At 38.3% G+C, this 27,698-nt stretch overlaps 1 protein-coding gene across 1 annotated transcript in view; it reads right to left on the reverse strand.

Annotated features, from left to right (window-relative positions):
- The window catches only part of KIF6 (kinesin family member 6), a 396,116-nt gene that overhangs the window by 294,633 nt on the left and 73,785 nt on the right, over window positions 1-27,698 (reverse strand). Inside the window, exons 4-5 of the mRNA XM_065913300.1 lie at window positions 11,424-11,571; window positions 6,666-6,775 (exon numbers count right to left, since the gene is read on the reverse strand). Coding sequence (XP_065769372.1) covers window positions 6,666-6,775; window positions 11,424-11,571 — 258 coding nt within the window. The remainder of the gene's footprint in view (window positions 1-6,665; window positions 6,776-11,423; window positions 11,572-27,698) is intronic.

Here is a 27,698-nt window from a genome sequence, read left to right on the forward strand (position 1 = left end):
ATTATGATGTAATAGGGAAGAACTTTTTGTATTCTATTACAAATTAATCACTAAAGGGATGCTGCCTATAAGCTTAGATCGTAATCTTCCATCTCGCTGGGAACACTGTTTCCCAGGTGATAAACATTAAGCTAAAATACCTTTGTTTAGCTCACAGGAAACATCCTGACCAGGCCTATCTGTGACTGCAGGGAGGAAGAAATTAACACATTCCCTCTGGAGGCTGATGGGAACCAGGAAATTCAGTGCCTAGCAGAGTGTGTGGAACCAAGTTGGATCTCAATAACTGTTTGCTAAATCCATATGACTAGGCTGTAAACCACAAAGGCAGAGACTTTTTGTAACTCCTGTGGCACTTAGCAGAGTTTTGTATCCAGTAGGTATTAGAAATGTCATGAATTTAAATTTAATATGTCAGTTTTTTTTTCTTTTGATGACAAATTATTTAAAAAACACACAACATAGCCAAGACTTCAATACTGAATGCTAGAATTTACTTTTTTTTTTTTAACAGTAATAACCATGACTGTCTTTGGAACCTTAAATGGAATATGCATCCGTATTTAGGAATACTAAAATTACACTAAAGTAAGGTGACTATTTTCCCTATGGTTAAGACCAGCAGTTATACTGTTTTACTTCATGAGACATACTTAGATTTTAACTATACTCCCTTTATAGCATATGACATAAGGAGCTCTCAAAAGAAGTAGTTCTATTTTCATTTAAATTACTAAATGCAGAATAGCTCTACTACACATCTGTGCATAAGCATATATATGTCTATAGATAAAAATATAGCCACTTACTGTTTTAAATTAAAATTACACTTTGTGATCATTGTAGATTTACAAGCAGCTGTAAGAAATAATGCAGAGTTCCCATGTACCCATTACCCAGTGTTTTGCAATGGTAACATCTTATCTGCTAAGTCACTTCAGTCGTGTCCGACTCTGTGCGACCCCACAGACAGCAGCCCACCAGGCTCCCCCATCCTTGGGACTGTCCAGGCAAGAACACTGGAGTGGGTTCCCATTTCCTTCTCCAATGCATGAGAGTGAAAAGTGAAAGTGAAGTCACTCAGTCGTATCCGACTCTTAGCGACCCCATGGACCGCAGCCTACCAGGCTCCTTCATCCATGGGATTTTCCAGGCAAGAGTACTGGAGTGGGGTGCCATTGCCTTCTCCGAGTAACATCTTATAAAATGATATTAAAGAATCACAACCAGGACCTTGAAATTGATACAGTTCACTGATTTAATTCAGATGTTCCAGTTTTGCTTTTGCTCACCTATATATAAGTGCTCTAGTTCTATGCATTTTGATAGTTTGTATATCTACCATCACAGTCAAGACACAGGAGAGTCCATCACCACAAGGATGCATCACTGGACTCATATAACCATTCCCCCTTCCCACCCTAACTCCTGTCAGCCACTGATCTGTTACTTACTTCTATAACTCTGCCAATTAATGAACATTATATAAATGAAATGGCAAAGCATATTATCTTTTGGAATTGGCTTTTTTTCCTGCTCAGCATAATTCCCTGGAGATTCATCCAAGTTGTTAAGTGTATCAACAGTTCATTCCTTTCTGTTATTGTCATTTTATTAAACTGAAGATCCATAGTTTACATCAGGGCTCGCTCTTTGTGTTGCAAATTCTGTGAGTTTGGACAAATGCATGGAGTTATGTGCCTACCATTACATTATCAAATCTAATAGTTTCACTGTCCCCCAAATCATCTGTGCTTCACTTATTCATCCCTCTACCCCTGGCAACCCTCCTCAACCACTGGCAAACACTGATATTTCTACTGTATCTATAGTTCTGCCTCTTCCAGAATGTCATACAGTTGGATTCATAGAGTGTGTAGGCTTTTCATGCTGGCTTCTGCACTTAGCACTATACATTTAATGTTCCTCCATGTCTTTCTATGGTTTAATAGCTCATTTATTTTTATTGCCAAATAATATTCCACTACATGGATGTACCACTGTTTTTCTATTTGCCTATTGAGAAATATCTTGGTTACTTTTGGCTTTTGGTAATTATGAATAAGGCTGCTATATCCATGTGTGGGTAGGTTTTTGTGCTGTCATAAATTTTCACCTCATTTAGTTAAATACCAAGGGGTGTGATTGCTGGATCATATGGTAAGACTTATGCTTAATTTTGTAAGAAATTAGAAACTGTCTTTCAGAGTGGCCATTCTATTCTGCTTTCCCACCAGCATTTTTGTCAGCATTCTTGTCAGCATTTGATACTTCTGTCAGCATTTGATTTGATTTGATATTGTTAGTTTAACAGTTTTAAAAAATGTGTAGTGGTATCTTGTGTTTTAACTAACAATTCTTCAGTGACAGATGATGTTGACCATCTTTTCATATACTTATTTACCATCTATATATCTTCTTTGGTGAAATGTCTCTTCAGATTTCTTCCTCACTTCTTAACTGAATTGTTTACTTATAGTTGCATGTTAAGAGTTCTTTGAATGCTTTGAATACAAGTCCTTTATTAGATATGTGTTTGGTAAATAACTTCTCTGAGTCTCTGGTTTGTCTTTTTATACTACTGACAGTGCCTTTCAGAGAGCCAATATTTTTAATTTTAATGAATTCAACTTACCTGTTTTATTCTTTCACAGGTCATACCTTTGGTCTTGTATCTAAAAATCTCATTGCCAAATGACGAGAGCAATAATTGCAAAAAGTGATTGACTTTAGCCTGGTGCCCTGACAGTATATATACAAAGTTCACAGGAAGTCAACAGGCTTGTAAATGCTTCTGCAAGAGCAGAGAGGTGGAACCTGTTAGAATATAAGAGGAAAAAGAAACAGAAAGGCAAAGTACGTGTGCGAAGAGCAAGGGTGGGTGTTCATCAGGTGAGCTGGGGGGAAGCTATGTTGCTCAGTGGTAAGGAACCTATTACTGATGCTATTATTGTGCCTTATCAAAATAACCTTGAATTCTATGTCACATGGTTAACCCAAGTATAAGAATATGGAAGGGATCAAAAGTGTGTATTGTCATTGTCCCTCAAATGGATGACTTCGGGAGAGAACCAAGGTCAACAGACATCTTGCCTAGTATTTTTGAATGATACTCAGAGTATTTGGGACATTTCTGCTTACAACAAATACAGCCAGTCAACCAGACAGACAGGATTTCAGAGTTAGAGCCTGTTCTGCTTCAAGAGTGTGAAACCAGATTAAGAGTGCATCCACTCTTAATCCAATCCAGGTACAACAAAAGTCACATCCCATTATAAAGAATTGCTTTATCATCTTAGTAAAAGGTAAAACCTTCAAAATCCCCAGAAAACTAGCAGACTCAATACCAGTCAAATCCCATTATCCCCACACCAAAAGACGACACAGCTCTGAGCTGTTCTGGGATTTTACACTACTGAACACATCTGAAGTACACAGGATACAGTCTTGGGATATGGGAATCTCCTTTCTTAATGAGACTCTTCTCATTTTTATTTTAATGAGATTTGTTGTCATGTAATTATAGTCTGAAACATAAGAAACTTTCAGACCACTATTGTGGGTGCGTGTGTGCATGGGGGGGTGGGGTGGGGTGTGGGGTAGTTCATTAAAAACATCTGTTTTGTAACTGAGGGCACTTCGGACTTGAGTCAGGGAACTCCTTCTCCAGCAAGAAGACAGAGCTACCAAAGAAGGAACTGCAGTTTTAGACAGGAAGCTGGCACCAGCTATACAGACAACCCCACCAACACTGAGAACCACAGCTAAATGCCAGGCATGCTGCGAGAAGGAGAGGCACAGAGGGAATTAAGCCTTTCCCTTGCTCTCAAGAGGCCTAAGGGTATTTTCTAGTAGGACAACAGAAAGTACCTAGAGCCCTTCTTATTATTCTGTGAAGGGGAGAAGAACCACCAAATAAATTCTACCACCCTATGAGATCACTAATCTCTGAACTTTAGACACTGGAGGTTGGATGGTTGTTAAATATTATATAATCCAATGCCCACATTTTACAAACAAAGAGAAATCAGGAAAGTGGAAAATAAAATGGTTTAAGATTGCAGGTTTGGGACTAGAACCCAAATTTCCTGCCTTCTCATCAAGTGCTCTTTCCTCCAGATCACATCACCTCTCTTGGAGCTCAAAGGGCTCTTCTCACTCCTTGGTTGTCCCACAGTGAGACCGCACCTAATTATGTCAGTTAGACTCAGACTCACAGAGCTCATGCTGTTTTCCCTACACATTCTCATCCTCCAAGAGTCTCCTCCATGGTTTCAACTTAACAGACAATTGTTAAAAATTTCAAGGAGTTACTTCAGCCTAGGTGGGAAAGAGACTACCAGCGCAAGGAAGGCATACGCCCTACCTCCGTGGAATGTCCTGCAAATGCGCACATCTGGGGCGGTGTTCTCAGGCTCCAAGGTACACCTGTGAAACTCACCACTACCTCCTTCCTGCACAAGTTTTCTAATGGAAGTCTCCCTTTTAGGTCAATGACGCCTTAATTCTCTAGGTCCTGTGGTAAAACCTTGAAGCTATTTTTGCTATTCTGGCATGAGGGTGAGAGTATCTGGTTTTTAATCCTTATTCTACCACTAACTGAGTAGTTTTGAAACCCTGGGCAAGTCCTAGCTTTCTGAGCTTCCTCTCTTCAGCCAGCAAAACGAACAGAGCCGTAACCTCTGGGATTCACCTTCTCGGCAGAACCAGTCAGACCCAAGGTGGGAGGCAGAATCTACCTCTCTTCTATCTTCCTCTCTCTCTCTCTTCCTTCCTTTCCTTCTTTCCTCCTATTTATTTATTGGACATCTCTCAGATTTCTCTCTCCTCCATGTTCATCACAGTCAAGCCCTTCATTTCTGGATTTATTACTAAACATGCTTCAAGCTCTTCTGTGTAGACATGGCTTGTTAAAAGCAATCTTGCATGCTTGCTCAGTCACTTGAGTCACATCCGACTCTTTGCGACCCCATGGACTGTAGCCCGCCGGGCTCCTCTGTCCATGGGGATTCTCCAGGCAAGGATACTGGAGTGGGTTGCCACGCCCTCCTCCAGGAGATCTTCCCCACCCAGGTATTGAACCCACATCTCTTATGTCTCCTGCATTGGCAGGCGGCTTCTTTACCACTAGCGTCACCTGGAATGCAAGAGTTATCCTAGAGGTATACAGATTAGACTGGAGGCTAGAAAACTAATTAAGAAGCCTATTAGAATAAAGATCAATCTCACACCAAAAACCTGTCCTTCACGTCCCCCAAAGGCTGGCTTCAGTTGGCCTTGCTGCTTTCACTTCACATGACTCCTCAACACATAGCTTTTCTGTCTTAAATGCTATTGTTTCTATCCTTTCTGTGAGGAAAGTGTTTCCTTTTTGTAAACTTAATTCCAATGATTTCTTTAAGGGCAATTTCTCCCATGGAGTCAGTAGTCTTTCCTTTCTCTTAATTTTTATACAAATATTAAGAGTACCAACAATAATCCCCTTTCCTAAAAGATGAGATGTAAAAACTCTTAATCAATATTTACAGAAGAATATATATGTTTTACATATATTCTTTATATATATATATGTTTTATTATCTCTTCTTGTTTCCTTTGCAAATTAAAATAAGCAAATGGCTGTTGACCTTTTTGGTAGAGGATTAACATATAGTTTAAACTGTCTTAGAATAGTTAATAAGAAAAATATCATGATACATTTTCTTGGCTCTACCAACACTCTAAAGATGTCTGGACAAAAGTATATGAATTATTACTAAATATAGGTATAACTTAGGCAAATATTTAAGCAAACAGTGAGGAATATTACATATACACTTACAGAGTAACTTATTCCATTATGAGATAAGTTCTGAAGACTCTATTTCTATTTCAGTTATGAAACAATCAGTGCCAATCTTATTCCATTATGAGAGATAAGCTCTGAAGACTCTATTTCTATTTCAGTTATGAAACAATCAGTGCCAATCTGACCAAAAGCATGTCAATGTTAGTCAGTGACTGTAGGGAAGCAGTTGGGGAAAACAAAGTTTTATTTTCTCTCTTCCCTGGTGACCCTGATGGTAAAGACTCTGCCTGCAATGCAGGAGACTGGCATTTGATCCCTGGGTCGGGAAGATCCCCTGGAGGAGGGCTTGGCAACCCACTCCAGTATTCTTGCCTGGAGAATTCCCTGGAAAGAGGAGCCTGGCGGGCTACAGTCCAGGGGGTCGCAAAGAGTCAGACACGACTGAGTGACTAACACTAACTAAACTTTTACTTTCTCTCTTTCAGATTCTTTTATTGCTAATTTGAATACCTTCCTCAGACAAAGGCCACAGTCGGAGGAGTAAAATGGTCTCATTTCACGTGGCGGGAGTAAAGCGGAGTTGTCACAGCCCATCAGTCCTCCTGGTACCCAGTCTCTGAGAACATTCACTGCATCCGCTTGTACCAACTCCAAGAGAGATCGTTTCAAGAATGGAGTTTCAAGCAATTTTAGGTCCCATCACTACTGTCTATTTGTCATAACTGGAAAAAAAAATCCACTACACTACAAAAAGATTCTGTTATCCAGTATTTGTTAATTATGATTGAGACCAGAAACATACAAAGTTTCAAAGAAAACAATTGAAGGGAACATCTGAAAGTAATTTTCCCCCACTCTTTGTTGTTCTGCTACTCACGGCAAATCTTCCAAACTGGAGGCTTCATGTCTTGGATCCAAAAGATCATAACCACATTCATTGTAGATTTCCAAATAGGAAATGTGCGTTGTATATATTTTGCTGCTGTCCTGATTGGGAAAGGGAAAGATGTTATTAAATGGCTATAAATCATGACTCAGCTTAGAGAGAGATGAACACATTTATCTTTAGTTTCCTTACAGCTTCTCTCCTTCACTCTCTCACTTTGCATGTTTTTCATTTTCAGTTCGTGACACTTTCAAGTTGCCAGTTACCATATGCATGAAGCTTTTTTTTTTTTTTAAAGATGGCCAACATCCATGATTACAAGCAACTTCAGTCTGTTATTTTTTATTGTTTCCACGTTACATGTAAAAAGTCAATATACACTTGAAATGGGCCAACTTGGTTGCAGAACTGTATAAAACACTATTTTCTACTTTCAGACAGAAAAAAAAAAAAAAAGAACACAGAATTGTTATTTCAGTTTAAAAACTTCAGTAGCCAAAGAATTTCCATCTTCAGTCGTAATTTCTTTTTAACTTTTCTAATATTCAAATTTCCAATGACAGATAACATAGCAGTAAATAGATATCGAAAGTGAATTCCAGGGGATAACAGTAAGATGGGCATTAACAGTTCACTACTTATACCTTGCATGCTCAATTGCTCAGTCATGTCTGATTCTTTGCGACCCCATAATCTGTAGGCCATCAGGATCCTCTGTTCATGGGATGTTCCAGGCAAGAATACTGGAGTGGGTTGCCGTTTCCTACTTCACTTATACCTTACCTGTTGGATTAATTTTCCTTGCCCAAGTGGCAAATTAGAGATATTCAGTTATTGATTAGAGAAAGGCCTTTTCTATGAGTCATTACTGAGATGCAATGATACAGGCATCAATGTAATCAAGATAAAAGTCAAGGTGACTGGTCCTAGTCCCAGTTCTGCCAACAGACAGAAAGAACTCACTCCCTCTGAGATGGAATGAAACAGGGATTTTTTTTTTCCGGTCTCAAGAAAAATCCAAGGTCTGTTTTTCAACACAAAGTATCAAAAAGAGCACCTCTTCTTGTTTTCCCCCAAGACAGAAATGCTTCCATTTCTGCAAATATTAAGAGTCCTGCTTGCTACTCATAAGAGGAGAACATATTTGTGTCTTATGGCAAGAAGGTCGGCAGATTGTCAGAATGGATATTCATAGACAGGACTCTCTTTTATATTCAAGAAAACCCATTTGACGGGTATTATTCGAAGAAGGAGAAGATGGGAAAAGAATAGTGGCCTGCAAATCCAAATCTGGAATCCTGGTCCTAGCAACTCTGAGCCGATACCAGGTCAGGCCTCTGTTCCACACCAACTGAAGTGAGGAAGTTGGATAAGGACTCTGTGTTCTTCAGGTTAAAATTAATATGATTTTCTGGCCCTAAAATGGCCCAAACTATCCACATAAAGATACTATTACTTCATAAAAATGAAATAATACATGAAAAATTAAGGCAGTTCTCAGCTAGCACATGGCTATAAGTGAGATACTCAAACTACAGCTGAAATTCCATGTCTGGTGTTCTGCAAAAGTGACAGCATGGATTGAATCTCTACTAAGCAACTTCTCCCAACCAAGTGCTGGAAATCTTGTTGATGCAGGTGACGCTGGCTGCTAACTCTGACAAATGATCTATCAATTATATTAGTGTCCTCATTTAGTAAAGGCATCATATCAACATAATTTAGGAGGTTATAGTTTACATTAGTGCAGGAAACAACAGACTACAAATACTAGAGACAGTCTGAGTGGACTTTAGTCTAATCCAATGTTTCCTAAAATACCACTTAAAATACTTGTGGAAAAAAGTGTTCCATGATCAACGTACATGCTGTCCATCCCTGAAAGATTCTTAGAGCAAGTTAAAAATCCAAGGGGAGTCACTCAGCAACGTCCTGAGATCCTGTCTGAAACAACATATTTCTAAAACTTATCTGAACATATCTGACATGTCCCATTGATTATGGCTTGAGATTTTAGCATACAAATATGAATTCGTCTCAGCATCAGACAAAGCTGGGTTAGAGCAGTGGATCTACCTTTATAACTGAGTGATCCTGCGCCCTTAACCTCAGTTGTTTAATCACAAAATCTGGGATAATAACCTTTATTTGCAGAACTACTGTAATGGAGATATAAGTTTCTGTATTTTAAATCCTAACAACAATGCTAGGCACCGATAAATGTTAATAGTCACCAATAAATCATTGCTGCTGCTGTTGTTATTATTTTTATTTCTGAAAGCCTCCAAACAGAGAATTCAGTAATGTGAACACAGAAGGAAAGGAAAAGAAAGGCAAAAAGAACAGTCAAACTGTATGTTCATCAGCAGGGGAGAAACTCTCTTCTTCCAGAAACTAGAAGAAATCATAAAAAAGTCAGGAAAATGGCAAGTCCATTGCCCTGAGATGATAGGGATAATTCCTTTGGCTCCTCCAGCTTCTGCGTTTTCTGGGCTTTTCTTGGAATACACACTTAAAATTCACTGAGCTATGTGGCAGCTACCTTTCCTTATTACTCCTTTTTTTACTGTTTAGGACTGCCAGACTGTAATGTAACACACATGTTCCCTGCAGATAGCCTTTTCTTCTGCCCCAAAACAAGTATGAGCCTCACAATACTCAAAAATAATGAGCGGTGATTTCTAAAATAAATGAAATCAATTTTCATCTTTGAAAATCTTTGCAAATGTACTATCACCCACTCACAGGCATTTTAGCACCCAGTATGCACTAGTTCTTAGTTTATCTTGAGATAAATACTTTGCATAAGTCAAATGTTTCCTTTAAGGAGTCTGGAGAGCATGTGACTTATAAAGCAATCAACTGGGGGCAGCTGAGTACCTGTCAGCATTTTTCAGCTAAGAAGTGAGGACAAACTTTATGAAGAATTTCAAAGCTGCCTCTGACTCATTCTGCCACAGTTCAGTCGGTTTGTAACAAATGCGTTGTGCCCCATCCTGTTAATCTGTTCATTTACAAGGAGTTGTCCTGGTTTTACATTGGTCTGATGGGGTCCCTCCAAGTCCAGGAGGTTATTTAGAATCATTCAGAATGAAATGAGGTTTGGAGTGACGTCAATGACAGATATAAAACAATGAACCCAATAGATGGTAGGTACTTGGGAGATATTTAGACTTTAAAAACTGTATTTTGGTAACCACAGATGAAATTTAAAGACAAATATATTTTCTATTAGGAAAGAATTTATTTTGTTTAACTTAATTAGGGGATTAGCTCCATTCATTCTAAGTTTCAAAGGGTTCTTTGAAATAGGTCAGAAGTCAATTGGCCAGAAGACATTAATGGTTGTAGTAATAACTATCATGTTTTGAGCACTGCCTATGTGCCAGGAACTGGACAGTATCTTTAAATACAGTATATTCAACTCTCAAAGCTACCCCACAAGGCTGAGACGTTGAGCAACTGCCCAAGTCCACACCCTGTTAAGCGGTGCACGTAGACCCAGGTTGGCCTGCACCACTTCACTGATTTCCCCAAGACAGCACACTCCTACATTAAGCAACAAAAACTACTAGAAATTATATTCCCAGTTTGTGAGATCTGGGAACAAAACAAAACTGCTAATGTCAGAAATAAATGAGTAAATGAAAAGGAAGAATTTGGATTCAACATATATATTATACTCAATCCTTTCCTTCCCAAATTTTCTGGCATGCAGAGCTGGCATGTCTGCGCTAGGGAGAGATGAGCTGAACTAATGGATAATTGCTACTTTATGGGTGGAAATTAGAATTATGCATATCTCAGCAAGTCTCATCTTTGCAACTCAAAATGCAAGCAGTATACAGTGGAGAAATTTTGGAAACACTGTTACAGTGACCCAGTTAGGCCATTTGTTACACAGAACTGATACAACCAAAGAAGTGCTGGAACTAGCAGAGATGCCAGAGATTGTCTAGTATAATGTAGTCCCTATTTTCAGAGGGAGAACTGAAACCCAGAAAATTTAAGTGACTCATTGTGTAGGATTTGTTTTAAAACAACCAGCAAAATAAAGCCAACCTGATTGTCAGTTTTCTCAGTTATCAAATAAGGATAGAGATACCTACACTGTCAGTTGTGTTAAATCTTGATAAAGAAACAGGTATTTGGGGGACATAGTTTTTTGAGGCAGCAAATCACTGTGTTCCCCTCTGCCTAGCAAAAGTAATAAAGCTATCCTTTGCTACTTCAAAAAAAGAAAAAAAGAAACAGGCATTTGGAACTATACAATAAATGATGCATATACTATATATACGAAACTCCTCTTCATAACAATATTAATTGCAATAGGATGTTTACTGTGGTAAATTTCTCTGGGTTCCCCATAAAAGTGTGAAGAAGGTAAAGCCACACTATCCTATTCACTGCTTTAGTAGCTAAAATAAAAGATATTTTTCAATTTCTTAATGAGAAAGAGAAGATATTAGTTGGAAAAATATGTTATCTGTTCTTTTAACCTCCATGGGTGTATGAGAAGGAACTCCCTTTGAGTCTTTGTCGAAGCAGAATCACTTAAATGAGGCACCTTCTGGATTTCTACCTTTTCAGCAAAACCCCAAACTTCCCTTAAATGTAAATTATGGCCATAGTTACTACACAATATTTCCTCATTTATATATAATACAATAAAATGTCACAATAAATTTTCCACCCACAGTAAATTCCTGCTGAATGTATCAAGCATAAAATGAACTGAAAGCTTCATACCTTTTGTAATTGCTCAAAAATGTATGACAGTGTCCTTGGGATGATGCCTCTGTCGCTGTAGCGCTCCGCCCCTCCTGTGATGGTGAACGTCTTACCACTGCCTGTTTGTCCATATGCAAAAATGGTACCATTGTAACCAGCCAGGACACTGCGTAAAGAAATAACACACTTTTGGGAGAAGGCAAGGGTGGGATGTTTCGAGAGAACAGCATCGAAACATGTACATTATCTAGGGTGAAACAGACCATCAGCCCAGGTTGGATGCATGAGACAAGTGCTCGGGCCTGGTGCACTGGGAAGACCCAGAGGGATCGGGTGGAGAGGGAGGTGGGAGGGGGGATCGGGATGGGGAATACATGTAAATCCATGGCTGATTCATGTCAATGTATGACAAAAACCACTACAATATTGTAAAGTAATTAGCCTCCAACTAATAAAAATAAATGAGAAAAGAAAGAAACAACACGCTTTTAATCAAAATGACTAGTTGTATTTGTATTATGCACGCATGCTAAGTTGCTTCATCGTGTCCGACTCTGCAGTACTGTGAACTGTAGCCCGCCAGGCTCCCCTGTCCATGGGATTTTCCAGGCAAGAATGCTGGAGTGGGGTGCCATGCCATCCTCCAGGATCATTTGTATTATATGGCTATTTTAATAGCAATTTGATTCAACACTACTGAAAAGATATTGATAGAAATATCTATAGAAATATTTATGGATGTGACTAGCTAGCTAGGAATTATTTTTTATTTAGGAGTCTTAGCACATCAATCCTTTTCTCTAAGAAAGAACTAGTAACTCAAATGGGATCCAGTCATCTTAAATATTTTCTTCTGTTGTTTGAATAAAATTTTTATTTTAGAATATAAATTGACCCTGGACAACAAGGGTTTGAACTATGTGGGTCCACATATAATCAGATTTTTTTTTCACTAAATACATACTATAATACTACATGATCCTCAGCTGAATCGGTGGTTGAATCCACCAATGCAAAACCATGAATACAGGGGGCTAACTGTAAAGCTATACTTGGATTTCCAACTGTGGGGAAGGTTGGTGCCCAAACCCCTCATTTTTCAAGGGCCAAATGTAGTTGATCCTTTTATATTTACAGAAAAGTTGCAAAGACAGTATAGGGAGTTCACATATACCCCACACATGGTTTCTTCTATTGTTCAGATCTTAGACTAATATTGTACATTTGTAACAATTAATGAACCAATATTGAAATGTACTATTACAAACCCTACACAAATCTCCTTAATTATTAACATAATTTCTCTTTTCCCCCAACTTCACTGAGATAAAGTTGGCATATAACATATATAAAATTAAGGTGTACAATGTGATGAATCGATACAATATATATTGTGAAATAATTACCACAATAAGTTGACTTAATAAATCCACCAACACATTCATCACCTCAAATAATTATCTTTTTTGTGGTGATAACATTTAAGATTTGCTCTCTTCACAACTTATAAATACATAATACAATATTGCTAATTATTGTCACTGTGCTGTATATTAGATGCCCAGAAACTTACTCATCCTATATTTAGAAGCTTATATCCTCTGGCCAACATCTCCATTTTCTCTACTCCACAGCCCCAGGTAACCACCATTCCACTCTCTATTTCTATGAGTTTGTTTTTATAGATTCCACATATAAATGAGAGCATATAGTATTTGTCTTTAACTTATTTCATTTAGCATAATGCTCTCAAGGTCTATCTATATTGTCATTAAAAGAATTTTCTTCTTTTTTTATAACTGAATAATATTCCATTGCGAATATATACCACATCTTTATCTATTCATCCATAGATGGACACAAGTTTTTCCATGCCTTGCCAACTGCCTTGGGAGTACAGATATCTCTTTGAGACAGTGATTTCATTTACTTTGGATATATAGTTGACCTTGAACAACTTGGGTTAGAACTTTCACATGGACTTTTTTCAGTAAATACAAAAAGCCTTCTGTATTTATGGGTTCTGCACCTGCAGATTCAACCAACTGTAGATTCACCCAAAGTTCGTTGAATCCACAGATTTGAAACCCATGGATACAGAGAATTAAGTATGGGACTTGAGCATTCATGGATTTTGGTAAATGCAAGGGGTCCTGGAATTAATCCTCCACAGATACTGACAGATGTCTGTATACCCAGAAGTAGGACTGCTGTATCATATGGTAGTTCCATCTTTAATTTTTTAAGGAAACTCCACACTGTTTTTAATGATGGTTTCAAAACAACTTACATTTCACTGACAGTGTACAAAAATCCCCTTCTCTTCTCTCTTTTTTTTTTTTCTTTGACTTTCACTTAAGGATTTTTATTTTTTTATTTTATTTTTTTTTCAGTGGGTTTTGTCATACATTGATATGAACCTTCTCTTCTCTTAAATCAGCAAATATGCCTCCAGCTTTGCTCTTCTTTCTCAGGACTGCCTTGGCTATTCAAATTCTTCTGTAGCCCTTAAAAAATTTAGGTGTTTTTACCTGCTTTTGTGAAAAATACCATTGAAGTTTTAATAGGGATTGCATTGGATCTATACATGGCTGCAGGTGGCTTGTTCATTTTAATAATACTAATTCTTCTGATCCATGAACATGGTATATTTTCCCATTTATTTGTGTCTTGTTTAATTTTCTCTTTGATGTCTTGTAATTTTCAGTGTACAGATCTTTCACTTCCTTGGTTAAATTTATTCCTAAGTATTTTATTGGTTTTGATACTATTGTAAATGAAATTGCATCTTTTAAGTTTTTTTCAGATATTTTGTTGTTTGTGTATAGAAACACAACTGATACCTGTATAGTGATTTTGTATTCTGCAACTTTAGTGAATTTGTTGCTTAGTTCCAACAGTTCTTTGGTGGACTCTAGGATTTTTCTCTATGTAAGATCATATCATCTACAAACAGGAATTTTTACTTCTTTCTCTCAAATTTGGATGCTTTTTATTTTTTTTCCTTGCCTAATTGCTCTGAAGAGGACTTCCAGTATTATGTTGAATGGAAGTGGTAAAAGTGGGTACCTTTGTCATGTCACTGATTTTAGTGAGAAAGATTTAAAGCTTTCACCATTGAGTATGATGTTAGCTATGATTTTGTTATATATGGCATTTATTATGTTGAGGTACATTTTTTTATGCTCAATTTGGTTGAGTGCTTTATCTAAAGAATGTTGAATTTTGTCAAATGCTTTTCCTGCACCTGGTCATATGATTTTTAACTTCTGTGAATGTGGTGTATCACATTTATTGATTTGCACATGTTAAATTATCTTTGCATTCCAGGAATAATCCTACTTGAACATGGTGTGTGATCCTTTTATTGTTTGTTGTTGAGATTCTTTGCATCTATATTCATCAGGGATATTAGTCTATAGTTTCCTTGTGGTGTCCTTAATCTGGCTTTGGTATCAGTGCAATGTTGACCTTGTAAAATGAATGTAGAAATGTTCCTTCCTCTCCAATTTTTTTTAGAAGAATTTGAGAAGGATTGGCATTAATTTTTAAGTATTTGGTAGAATTCACTAGTGAAACAATCTGGACTCAGGATTTTCTTTGTTGAAAAATTTTTGATTACGAATTCAATTTCCTTATGGTTATTGATCTGTTCAAAGTTTCCATTTCTCCATGACTCAGTCTCACTTCATTGTATATTTCTAAAAACTTTTTCGAGGTTATCCAGCTTGCTGGGATATAAATGTCTATGGTAGTCTCTTATGATCTTTTACATTTCTTCGGTGCTTGCTGTTAGGTTTCCATTTTCATCTCTGATTTTATTTATTAGGAAATTCTAACTTTACTCTTAGGTGGCTAGCTAAAAGTTTGTCAATTTAGTTTAAGAAAAAAATAACTTGCTTTCTGGCTATTCTGTAGTTCCTTTGTCCCCTTCTTCTCTTCTCCTGACTTTCCTTGGGAATCGATGCTTTGATTCTCTCCTCTTTATCTTTTCTGTATCTCCTGCAAGTTTTTACTTTGTGGTTACGATGAGACTTACATAGAATATCTTAATGATATAACAGATTATTTTAAGCTGATAACTTAACTTTGATCACATACAAAAATTCTACCCATTTACTCCTTGTCCCATATTTTATGTTTTTGATATCACCGTTTGCCTCTTTTAATATTGTGTATCTATTAACAAAATATTGTAACTATAGTTATTTTTTAATACTTTTGTCCTTTAAACTCTAGACTAGAGTTAAGCAATTATCACATCACCATGTCATTGTTGTTTAGTTGCCGAGTCATGTCTGACTCTTTTGTGACCGCATGGACTGTAGCCCACCAGGCTCCTCTGTCCATAGAATTTCCTAGGCAAGAATACTAGAGTGAGTAGCCATTTCCTTCTCCAGGGGATCTTCCTGACCCAGGAATCAAACTTACATCTCCTGCATTGATAAGCAGATTCTTTACCACTGAGCTACCAAGGAAGCCTGGTAACACATCACCATGTTAAAGTACTAAAGTGCTCTGAATTTGACTATATACTTACCTTTACCATTATGTTTATATTTTCATATGTTTTCATGTTACTAATTAGTGTCTTTTCAATTCAGCTTGAAGAGCCCCTTCCAGCATTTCTTGTAAGGCAAGTCTAGTGATGAATTCTATCAACTTTTATTTCTCCCTCGTTTCTGAAAGACAGTAAAGTAAAGTATTCTTGGTTGGCAGAGTTTCCCCCCCACCCCACACACACTTTTATATGTCATCCCACTCTCTTGGGCTGAAAAATTTATGCTAAAATATCTGATGATGGCCTTATGGGGTTTCCCTTATTGTGAGCAGTTTTGTTATTTTTTTGGTGCTTTTAAAATTTTCTCTTGGGTTTTGATTTTTAATGTGCCTTGGTCTGAAATTTTAGGGTGATATATTAGTTTCATGAACATGGATATCCAAGTCTCTCCCCCGATTGGACAATTCTTACTCATTATTTCTTTAAATAAGCTTTCAGTCCCTTTATCCCTCTCTTCTGAGACTTTAACAACGAGTAGCTTGTTTCTTTTATGGTATCTCATGTTTCATGTAGGTTTTTTTCACTCTTTTTCATTCTCCCTTCTTTTTGCTTCTCTAACTGGATGATTTCAAATGACTCTCTTTTTTCTAGTTAATCAATTCTTGCTTCTGCTTGGTTGAGTCAGCTATGAAGCTTTCCAATGAATCTTCAATTGAGTTATTGTATTCCTTGACCCTAGGACTTTAGTTTGCTTGTTTTTTAATGGCTTCTATTTCTTTGTTGAATTTTTCATTTTGCTTATGTATTGTTTTTCTAATTTCATTTAGTTGTCTACATTTGTTTTCTTGTGGTTACCTAAATTTAAGAGGATTATTGTAAATACTTTGTCAGAAAGCACACAGATTTCTATTTCTTTAGGGCTAGTCTTTGCAGCCTTATTAATTTCCTTCGGTGAAGTCATGCCTGCATGGGTGAACTTGAATGTTGGGTCCACAGGGGCTGACCCGGCATTGGCAATCACTGAGGTGGGTCTGGCATCTGGGTCCTAGAGTTTAGCCAAGAGTAGGGTGGACTGGGAGCCTGGTTTCACAGGACCTGGTTTGGAGGCTGGGTTCACAGGAGCCAGCCTGGTGGTAAGGCCAGTCTAGAGCCTTGGGCCATTGGAGCTGAATTATTACAGAATATTTCTACTCAACAGAATCTGTCACCAATTATATAGCAATATCCCATTAGCAATGTCATTTGGAAATATATTTCTTGGCCACAAATGCACTAGGTAAATGAAGTCTATGACTCTAAGTATCAAACATTAAACATTTTATTGATTTTTGATAGAAAACCTTCTAAAATATTAGACATTTCTAATATTGAAAAGCAATGGACACAGAGAATAAATTAGCATTTTCATTTTGACTTAGCTATGAAAAGCTTTTCACAACCTATGAAAAGTGAGCGTTGTAGTGTGCTATACTGGCACCTGATGATTGTTACGTCTACTTTTTAAAACTTAAACATTCTATCAGTTGTCCTAGTATTACACCATCTTCTATGTGCTTACTCTCCCTTCCCTGCAACTGCAGTGGAATAGAAAACCAAATGGCAAAGCTTCAAAGAATGCTATATAAATTTTTTTTAATGTAGGCGCCACCTATATACGCTCTATGGCTATTTCTATATTACATTGCTACAATAAAAACTAAATAAAGAAATATAAATGGGCAAATTTTGTCTCCAGTTCCTTTCTGTTGAGCCTCCTCATCCAAACTCAATCTGCCCCCCCTCTTCATTGGGCACTGGGAAGTTTCATATGTTTCTAATCTCATCTGGCCTAAGAGAAAAATACTAATTAAAAATAAATATCGTGCGGTAAGGACCTTTCAAAATTGTCTCCACAAGAACAATAAGAACAGTGGCAGATATAGGAAAAGTCAATGTTTTTAGAACCCTAGAAGATCGCCAAAGGTTCACAACAGTCCAAGGAATGCTTACTCAAGAAAAATGACTGAATATCATTCAGGACAGTGAGTTTTATCGTGTTCTCACCTAACCATTCCCACTCCTTTCTCCCCAACTCCATGGCAGCCTTGAAAAGACAACAGGCTTGCAACCAGAGCAAGTGTGATGGTGCAAACTAGCAACCAGGAGACTAGCAACACTTGGGGGGCAGTGGAGGTTTGGAGCACAAAGAACTGTATTTCTCTGATCCGTCTGGAAACTCCCTGGAAAAGCCTCACTTGCAGCATTTGTCATTGTTTGAACTGACTCAGAGCTCACTCAGAGCGAACAGCCCTCTCCCCATGGTGTTTATTGGAAAAAAAAAAAAATCAGTGTTAAGTGTTTAATATTACAGTTGCCCTAGGTTGCAATGTTAGTGAGGCAAACAAGAGGGTGAAAAGGGCTTACAATAAAAATCTGTGGAATGATATGTTTATGAGAGCTTTGAAAAGTGATGATATATTCCTGAGTCTCTAGAAGGCCACATACTTGTGCCGGGCTATGTGCGTGCCCAGGAAAGACCCAAGAAGGTGATTATATCTCACTTCCGGCTGACCGTGAGGCTCTGCACAAGAATGAAGCAAAGGCTAAGGCAGTTATAAACTTCTAGACCAGTGAGGGGGTGCCCCAACACATACACAGACTCCTTCATCAGAGGTTTGGAGATGGACTGGTTCAAGGCATTTAAGGACAGCTCTGTCCAGTTATTAATTAATGATTAAGCAACTGAGCAGTGATTTCAGAGGCTGCAAGCGACAAAGAATACAGACTTTATAGTTAGTCTAGAAAATCCACTAAACAAACCAGCGGCAGCAACAACAATAATAAACTCTAGGGTGGGTGGAAATCTGATTCTCAGAGCTATTATGTTACATAACATAAAACATCCAGGTTTCCAACCCCAAAATTTTGAGGGCTTCCCTGGCAGCTCATTGGTGAAGAATCCGTCTGCCGATGCAGAAGACACAGGTTCAATCCTTGATCTGGGAAGATTCTACATGCCACGGAGCAACTGAGCCCATGCTCCATAACTATTGAGCCTATGCTCTAGAGTCCAGGAGCTGCAACTACTGAGCTCATATGCCACAACCACTGAAACCCGTGTGCCCTAGAGCCTGTGATCTGCAATAAGAGAAGCCACTGCAATGAGGAGCCTGCACATCACAACTAGATAGTGGCCCCCAGCCGCCACAACTGAAGTAAAGACTGCACAGCAGTGAAGAGCCAACGGAGCCAAAAATAAATAAATAAATAAATTTGAAATACACAAAGAAACAGGAAACTATTTCCCATGCACAAGAAATAAAAGGTTTAATAGAAACCGTCCTGGAGGAAGCCCAGACAATGACTCATTTTCTAGATGTATAATTCATTTATTGCACACATGCTCAAAGAACAAAAGTAAAGCATGTTTAGAGAACTAGAGAAAGTATGAGGATATCTTACATAAAAAAGAATATTAACAACAACAACAAAAAAACCAATTAGAAATTATAGAGTTGAAAGTTAAGATGACCATTTTTTTTTTTTAATTCACCAGAATAGAACATTTGACTCTGATAGAAAAAACAATCAGTAAACTTCAGGATAGTTCAGCTAAAACTATCCAGTCTGAGGAACAGAAATTAAGAAGAAAAATAAATAGAAAATTAAGATATCAACATACACATAATGGAAGTCCCAGATGGAGAGGGGACAAATATTTAAAGAAATAATGGCCCTAAACTTCCCAAATTTGATGAAAAATTTGAATCTATATTTCAAAGAATCTCAGTATACTGCAAGTAGAAAAAACTCAAAGACATCCAAATCTAGACCTTAAAAGTAGAAAAAGAAAAGTAACTGATTACCCACAAGGAATCTTCAATAAGATTAACAATGGATTTTTTCAATAGGAAAAAATGGAAGCCAGAGGCAATGGAAGGACATATTCAAAATGCCAAAAGGTTAGTTTGGACATCTTTCTTTATAGAAGTTAACAAACATCTCCTAAAATTTACATTTTAAGTTTTTTTTCAGATTGGTCATTGCTACTGCACAGAAATACAAGTGATTTTTATATATACATCTTACATTCTGCAAACTTGCTAATTTTCTTGTTATTCATAATCATTTTATAGTGGATTTCTACCTATATACATAATCATGTCATCTGCAAAAAGAGATACTTATACTTCTTCATTTCCAATCTAGGTATCTTTAATTCATTTTCTTGATTAAATTTAAAAGCACTGGTTAGTTCACTAGTGACAAATTCTCTCAGTTTATGTTTATCTGGGAATGTCCTAATATCTCCATTTTTGAAGAATGAGGTTTGAAGCTACAGAATTCTCTGTTTGCATACTGATTGCTTTGTCTTCCTCTTTTAGTGTCTCTTACTCTTCTTTTTTAACTAACGTATAGTTGATTTACAATGTCATGCTAGTTTCAGGTATAAAGAAAAAGTGATTTAGTTATTCTTTTCTATTATCCCTTATAATGGGGGCTTCCCAGGTGGCACTAATGGTAAAGAATCTGCCTGTAAAGCAAGAGACACATGGACATCACCAGATGGTCAATACTGAAATCAGATTGATTTCATTCTTTGCAGTCAAAGAAGGCAAAGCTCTACACAGTCAGCAAAAACAAGACTGGGAGCTGACTGTGGCTCAGATCATGAACTCCCTATTGCAAAATTCAGACCTAAATTGAAGAAAGTAGGGAAAACCATTGGACCATTCAGGTATGAGCTAAATAAAATCTCTTACAATTATACAGTGGAAGTGACAAATAGATTCAAGGGATTAGATCTGATAGACAGTCCCTGAAGAACTATAGATGGAGGTTTGTAACATTGTAAAATGGGTGGTGATCAAAACCATCCCCAAGAAGAAATGCAAAAAGGCAAAATGGTTGTTTGAGGAGGTCTTACATGTAGCTGAGAAAAGAAGAGAAGCAAAAGGCAAAGAAGAAAAGGAAGGATATCTGAATCCATCTGAATGCAGAGTTCCAAAGAATAGCAAGGAGAAAGAAAGCCTTCCTCAGTCATCAATACAAAGAAATAGAAGAAAACAATAGAATGGGAAGACTAGGGATTGCTTTGAGAAAATTAGAGATACCAAGGGAGCATTTCATCAAAGATAGGCACAATAAAGGACAGAAATGGTATGGGCCTAACAGAAGCAGAAAATATTAAGAAGAGGTGGCAAGAATACACAGAGGAACTATACAAAAGAGATCTTCATGACCCAGATAACCATGACGGTGTGATCACTCACCTAGGGCCAGACATCCTGGAGTGCGAAGTCAAGCAGGCCTTAGGAAGCATCACTTTGAACAAAGCTAGTGGAGGTGATGGAATTCCAGCTGAGCTATTTCAAATCCTAAAAGATGATGCTGTGAAAGTGCTGCATGCAATATGCCAGCAAAATTTGGAAAACTTAGCAGTGGCCACAGGACTGGAAAAGGTCAGTTTTCATTCCAGTCCCAAAGAAAGGAAATGCCAAAGAATATTCAAACTACTGCACAATTGCACTCATCTCAAACATTAGCAAAGTAATGCTCAAAATTCTCCAAGCTAGACTTCAACAGTATGTGAACCAAGAACTTCCAGATGTTGGAGCTGGATTTAGAAAAAGCAGAGGAATCAGGAAACAAATTGCCAATATCCGTTGGACCATTGAAAAAGCAAGAGAATTGCAGAAGAACATCTACTTCTGCTTCACTGACTACACTAAAGCCTTTGACTGTGTGGATCACAACAAACTGTGGAAAACTGAATACCAGACAACCTTACCTGCCTCCTGAGAAAACTGTATTCAGGTCAAGAAGAAACAGTTAGAACCAGACATGGAACAATGGACTGCTTCTAAATTAGGAAAGGAGTACGTAAAGGCTGTATATTATCACCTAGCTTATTTAACTTATATGCAGAGTACATTATGTGAAATGCCAGACTGGATGAAGCACAAGCTGGAATTAAGATTGCCGAAAAAATACCAATAACCTCAGATATGCAGATAACACCACCCTTATGCAGAAAGCGAAGAGGAACTAAAGAGCCTCTTGATGAGGCTGAAAGAGGAGAGTGAAAAAGCTGGCTTAAAACTCAACATTCAAAAAACAAAGATCAGGGAATCTGGTCCCATCACTTCATGGCAAATAGATGGGGAAACAGTGGAAACAGTAATACACTTTTATTTTCTTGGGCTCCAAAATCACTGCGGATGGTGACAGCAGTCATGAAATTAAAAGATGCTTGCTCCTTGGAAGAAAAGCTATGACAAACTTGGGAAGGTGAAAGTGAAAGTCACTCAGTCGTGTCTGACTCTTTGTGACCCCATGGACTATACATATACAGTTCATGGAATTCTCCAGGCCAGAATACTGGAGTGGGTAGCCTTTCCCTTCTCCGGGGGATCTTCCCAACCCAGCGATTGAACCCAGGTCTCCCGAATTTCAAGCAGATTCTTTACCAGCTGAGCCACAAGGGAAGTCCTACAGCATATTAAAAAGCAGAGACATTACTTTGCTGACAAAAGTCTGTCTAGTCAAAGTTATGGTTCTCCCAGTAGTCACATACAGATGTGAGAGTTGAACCATAATGAAAGCTCAGCACCAAAGAACTGATGATTTTGAACTGTGGTGCTGGAGAAGACTTTGAGAGTCCTTTGGACAGCAAGGATATCAAACCAGTCCATCCTAAAGGAATTCAGTCCTGAATATTCATTAGAAGGACTGATGCTTAAGCTGAAACTCCAATACTTTGGCCACCTGATGCGAAGAACTGACTCATTGGAAAAGACGCTGATGCTGGGAAAGATTGCAGGCAGGAAGAGAAGGGGACGACAGAGGATGAGATGGTTGGATGACATCACTGACTCGATGGACATAAATTTGAGCAAGCTCTGGGAGTTGGTGATGGACAGGGAAGCCTGCCGTACTGCAATCCACGGGGTCAAAGAGTTGGACATGACTGAGCGACTGAACTGAATGTAAGAGACACGAAAGACCCAAGTTGGATCCCTGGATTGGGAGGATTCCCCTGGAGTAGGAAAGGGCAATTCACTCCAGTATTCTTGCTGGGAAAATTCCATGGGCAGAGAAGCCTGGTGGCTACAGTCCACGGGGCCACAGTCAGATACGCCTGAAGCAACTGAGCTCACACATGGATTATTATAAGATACTGAATATAGCTCACTTGCTATACAGTAGGACCTTGTTGTTTATCTCTTTTATATGCAGTAGTTTATATCTGCTAACCCCAAACTCCTAATTTACCCCTCCCTCTCTTTTCCCCTGATGACCATAAAGTTGTTCTCTATGTCTGTTGAGTCTGTTTCTATTTTGTAAATAAGTCCATTTTTGTCATATTTTTAGATTCTGCATACAAGTGATATCATACGATTTGTCTTTCTCTGTCTGACTTATTTCATTTAGTATGGATAATCCATAGGCTTTTTTTATGGCTGAGTAGTATTCCATTGTATGTATGTGGAATCTTTATTTCATCTTCTTTATTCATTCATCTCTTGATAAAAATTTGTTTGTTTTTGTGTCTTGGCTGTTAAATAGTACTGTAAAGAACATTGGAATACATGTATCTTTACAAATTAAGAGTTTTCTCCAGACATATGCCCAGGAGTGAGATTGCTGGATCACATAGGAACTCTATTTTTAGTTTTTAAAGGAATTTCCATACTGTTTTCTATAATGGCTGCACCAATTTACAGTCCCATCAGCAGTAATTATTTAAAAGACAGAAAGAGAAAATAGTCATTAATAAAAGTTACAAAAAGGAAATGATGAATTTCAGCAATGAACAGTGGGATATACATTTTTGGTAAGAAATATTTCTGTACTTCCTAAAACAAACAATGCAAGCTACTGCCTAATTCATCCTAGCTAGAGACATTTCTGATTTATGTAAGCAAATCAATGCCTTATAAACCAAAGTTTGATGATCAGATGAAAGTTGCATTGTAGAAATTCTCTCCCTCCTTTTGAAAAACACATTTTCCCTAGAAATTTAAATTGCAAAGCTATTTTGTCATTTCTTATCTTTCAATATTTGCATGAATAAAACAAAAATAAAGCTTCTCCCCTCTTGCAGATTATAAACTGCAGTATTATTCCACACACATCACATTTACATCCTAGAAAAAACACAAACCATTTTAGGTTCAGTTTTTCACTTTTATTACTCTTTATTTGTTTAACCCCAAGTGGAAGAAAGCTGTCTAGATGTATCTGAAGTGAGACTTCTTTTTGTTTAACTAGATGAGAAGGCTTTAAAAATCTCCTTACCCAACATCTTAATCAAAGTAACCATCAACAAATTATTACTGTGTTGCTAATTTAGTTCACTGAACCAAACAAATGATATTATAGTCCTTTAAATTTGAAGAAATAAACAGAGTTGAAAACAACAACAAAGCAGTAAGATTATGGTTTTTAAGACTGGTGTCATTAGAGGTTTTCTAACTACTTTTTGTCCGACAGAAGAACCCTTTCTAAGGTATTTCTGAAAAATAGATATCTGAACTATGTTTCAATAGCTGTTTGATTGAGGAGCAGGATAGAATCATATCTGGGTGGGGTTGCCTTCATTTTTGAGCAGAGAGGGGCATGTAAGAGGGTACCTTAAAAGATTCATGCAGTTGAGCCTGGGAAAAATTAATAATGCCAGGAAAATACATATTTATCATTTTTAAAAATTTTATCAGAACAAATCAAACTAGTTCACCAGAAAACACAAATAAACCAATTAGTACTAAGAATAGAATTTTTAAACAAATAGAACTTATACTATATGTTTAATCTGACTACTAAGACTATTAGTCAAGATAAATCTGAACCAGAATTATCAAAATTAAAGCCTCTACTGTAAATACTTCTTTGGTGGTCCACATGGTAAAAAAATTTGCCTGCTATGCAGGAGACCCAGGTTCAGTCCCTGGGTGAGGAAGATTCCCCTGGAGGAGGAAACGGCAGCCCACTCCCATATTCTTGCCTGGGAAATCCCATAGACAGAGGAGCCTGGCAGGCTACAGTCCATGGGGTCTCAAAGAATCGGACACGACTGAGCAACTAAACTGTAAATACATGGCAACCCTATTAGCTCATCTTGTCTTTCACCCAGTTCTAAGAACTCGAGTAGCTGAAATTCACTAGTTCTGATTTGGTTTTCATTCTCAGAACATTTTCATTTCTGTCTGCTGCAGCCCTTTTTCAAGAATAAAGTCCCTCAGAAGTAGCCTCAAGCAGTATGTGGGGGCAGTCCATTGTATTTATAGAGAATACTGTAAGTGACTCTCAATTGTTTCACTTTCAGAATATTTCTGAGTGTATAATTCCACAACTTGAATTTTTAAGAGGAATTTGAACCCAAAAGAGTGGCAGTTCACAATGAACACAATTAACGTGACTCAGCTTTGCCGTAAATAAAAATAATCTTCCCATCTGTTGAGCCAAATGAGCCTCTGACCTGTAAAACTTCCAGCAAATTTTGGTCATGGGGCATCCCCTTTGCTACAAAGGGGAAGGGGGGAGAAAAGCATATCTTGATGGGGACCCATCCTTCAGGGGAACCTGAGAAGGCGGTAAACTTGGAGAGCTAAATGGTTCTGCCCGGCAAGCTTCCGTAGTCCATCATCTCCTGGTAATGACCCCCCACCCACTCCATCCCATTCTTCAAGTTCATGAGGAGTAAGCAAGTGTCGAGGCACAGGACTCAGGCCTGGCTGGTCACACCCCCTCATTCCACCGTGGTCCCCTCAACACCTGCCATGTCTGTAACAGCTACTGTTCTAAGGGGCTGATAACATATTGCAAGCAGAACCAAATAGGAGTCCCTCTAATATGAATTTTGAGAGGAAGATAGCTTCCTTTTGCTGGAGTCTGTGAACCATGGCTGTCAGAAGCCAAGTCGCCTGCCCTTCTGCACAAGGGACATGGGTCAGACGGGTGCGGAAGGAACCTTGGTCTTGTCAGGGACCTAGTTCAAGTAGCGATGACCCTGATTATTGCAGGACTCCTTTCAATTCTCTGAACTAACTCAGTTATGTGAGTCAAGAAATCCTCTTTACTTTCAGTTCAGATTCTATTATACGTAACCAAGAGAGTCCTAACTAAAACATAGTTTCTAGTGTGATCTGCAAAGCATCTTTCGTACCTTGGTTTAGACCAGCGGTCTCAGGCTGGTAGTGAATCTTGTCTACAGGAATGTTTATAAACTTATCTAAATGTAAATGGGGCTTCCCTGTCGGCTCAATGGTAAAGAATCCACCAGTCATGCAGGAGACCGGGGTTGGATCCTGAGTCAGGAAGATCCCCTGGAGAAGGAAATGGCAACCCATTCCAGTATTCTTGCCTGGAAAATCCAGAGGAGCCTGGCGGGCTACAGTCCACAAAGTTGCAGAAGAGTTGGACACAATTTAGCAATTAAAAAACAACAACAACAAAATGTTAACGCCTTTATGTGGGACATGTTTATTCCAGTTTGCCACAGTCCCCACAACTGTCTACTGTCTGAGACTGAGTTGCTTCTCAAATGTATGATACCAGCCTAGACCTGAAGGCAGGGTTACACCCCTGTGCAATAACAGAGTGCCAACCCAGTGTGGTCCTCATGAACACCGCTCCCCCAGAGGGGCACAGTGCTGCCAATCACGGAGACTACATGGATCATGCCTCCTTGAGGTACGTAACATGCAAGCATTGGTTAAAGGCAGGTGGGTTTAGTTGCCCTGGTTTGGACATCATCCTTCCAAAAGCATATCTGGCAAGATATCCTTGTAAGGTCTTGAGAGATTGACTTGCATGATGTACTGATCTAACCATAAATCCTGATAGAGAAATAAAGAGGGTTCCATGGCTAACCTTAGTTGACCTAAATCACACCATTAGTTGTTTTTTGGGAAGGAATATTCAAGGCAAGGATATCTAGATGGAAAACAATTAACCTACACATCCAAAATGTGTTTTTGACAAAAAAATTAAACTGCAAAGGTAGATTAAGTTGCAACTGATACACTCGGGATCATCACTTAAAGCTTTCTGTGTCTGTGGGTGTGCTAGGGCTTCCCGGATATCTCAAGTGGTAAAGAATCTCCCTGCAGTGTGAGAGACCCACGTTCAATCCCTGGTTTGGGAAGATCCCCTGGAGAAAGGAAAGGCTGCCCAGTCCTGTATTCTTGCCTGGAGAATCCCATGGAAAGAGGAGCCTGACGGGCTACAGTCCATGGGGTCACAAAGAGCTGGACACGACTGAGCGACTGGTTATTTGACTAGAGTCACAAATAAAAACACTCACAGGCCAGATTCAGTCAAAACAATCTTTTGTTTGTCCGGCATTATCTTTTTTTTCTTTTTTAATCTGAATGCTTGTAGCCCCCGGGGACCTGTGCTTCCCAGTTTTGGCACTGACATCATCTCTCCCTACTGCCCTCATTGGCTTATTTCAGATTAGCTGCCTGCCCTCTATGGAATTTTTAATTGTGCAACCTCTGGTGTAAAGTAACTCAGATAAATGTTACGAGATTAACACTATAATTTTTTTAAAAATAAACTAAACTGAATATAAGAATGATATGAGCATGGAAAAATCTTCCAGATTTTGAAATGTCACAGGCAAACCCCCTCGAGGCACCAATCACCCGAGAAACAGACAGGCTATCTCCCACCACTGCTCACATTGCACAAGTTTTAAGACACAACAGGAGGACGGGGGTGTTGGGTGCTTGCTTTTCAAACAGCGCCTTTGGCATAATCGGGACTTCCGCTCTTGGATGTGTCACAAAAACTGTATCAGCAACTGT

This window comes from Muntiacus reevesi, chromosome 20, assembly GCF_963930625.1.
Source record: "Muntiacus reevesi chromosome 20, mMunRee1.1, whole genome shotgun sequence".
In the NCBI taxonomy this organism is placed as follows: domain Eukaryota; kingdom Metazoa; phylum Chordata; class Mammalia; order Artiodactyla; family Cervidae; genus Muntiacus; species Muntiacus reevesi.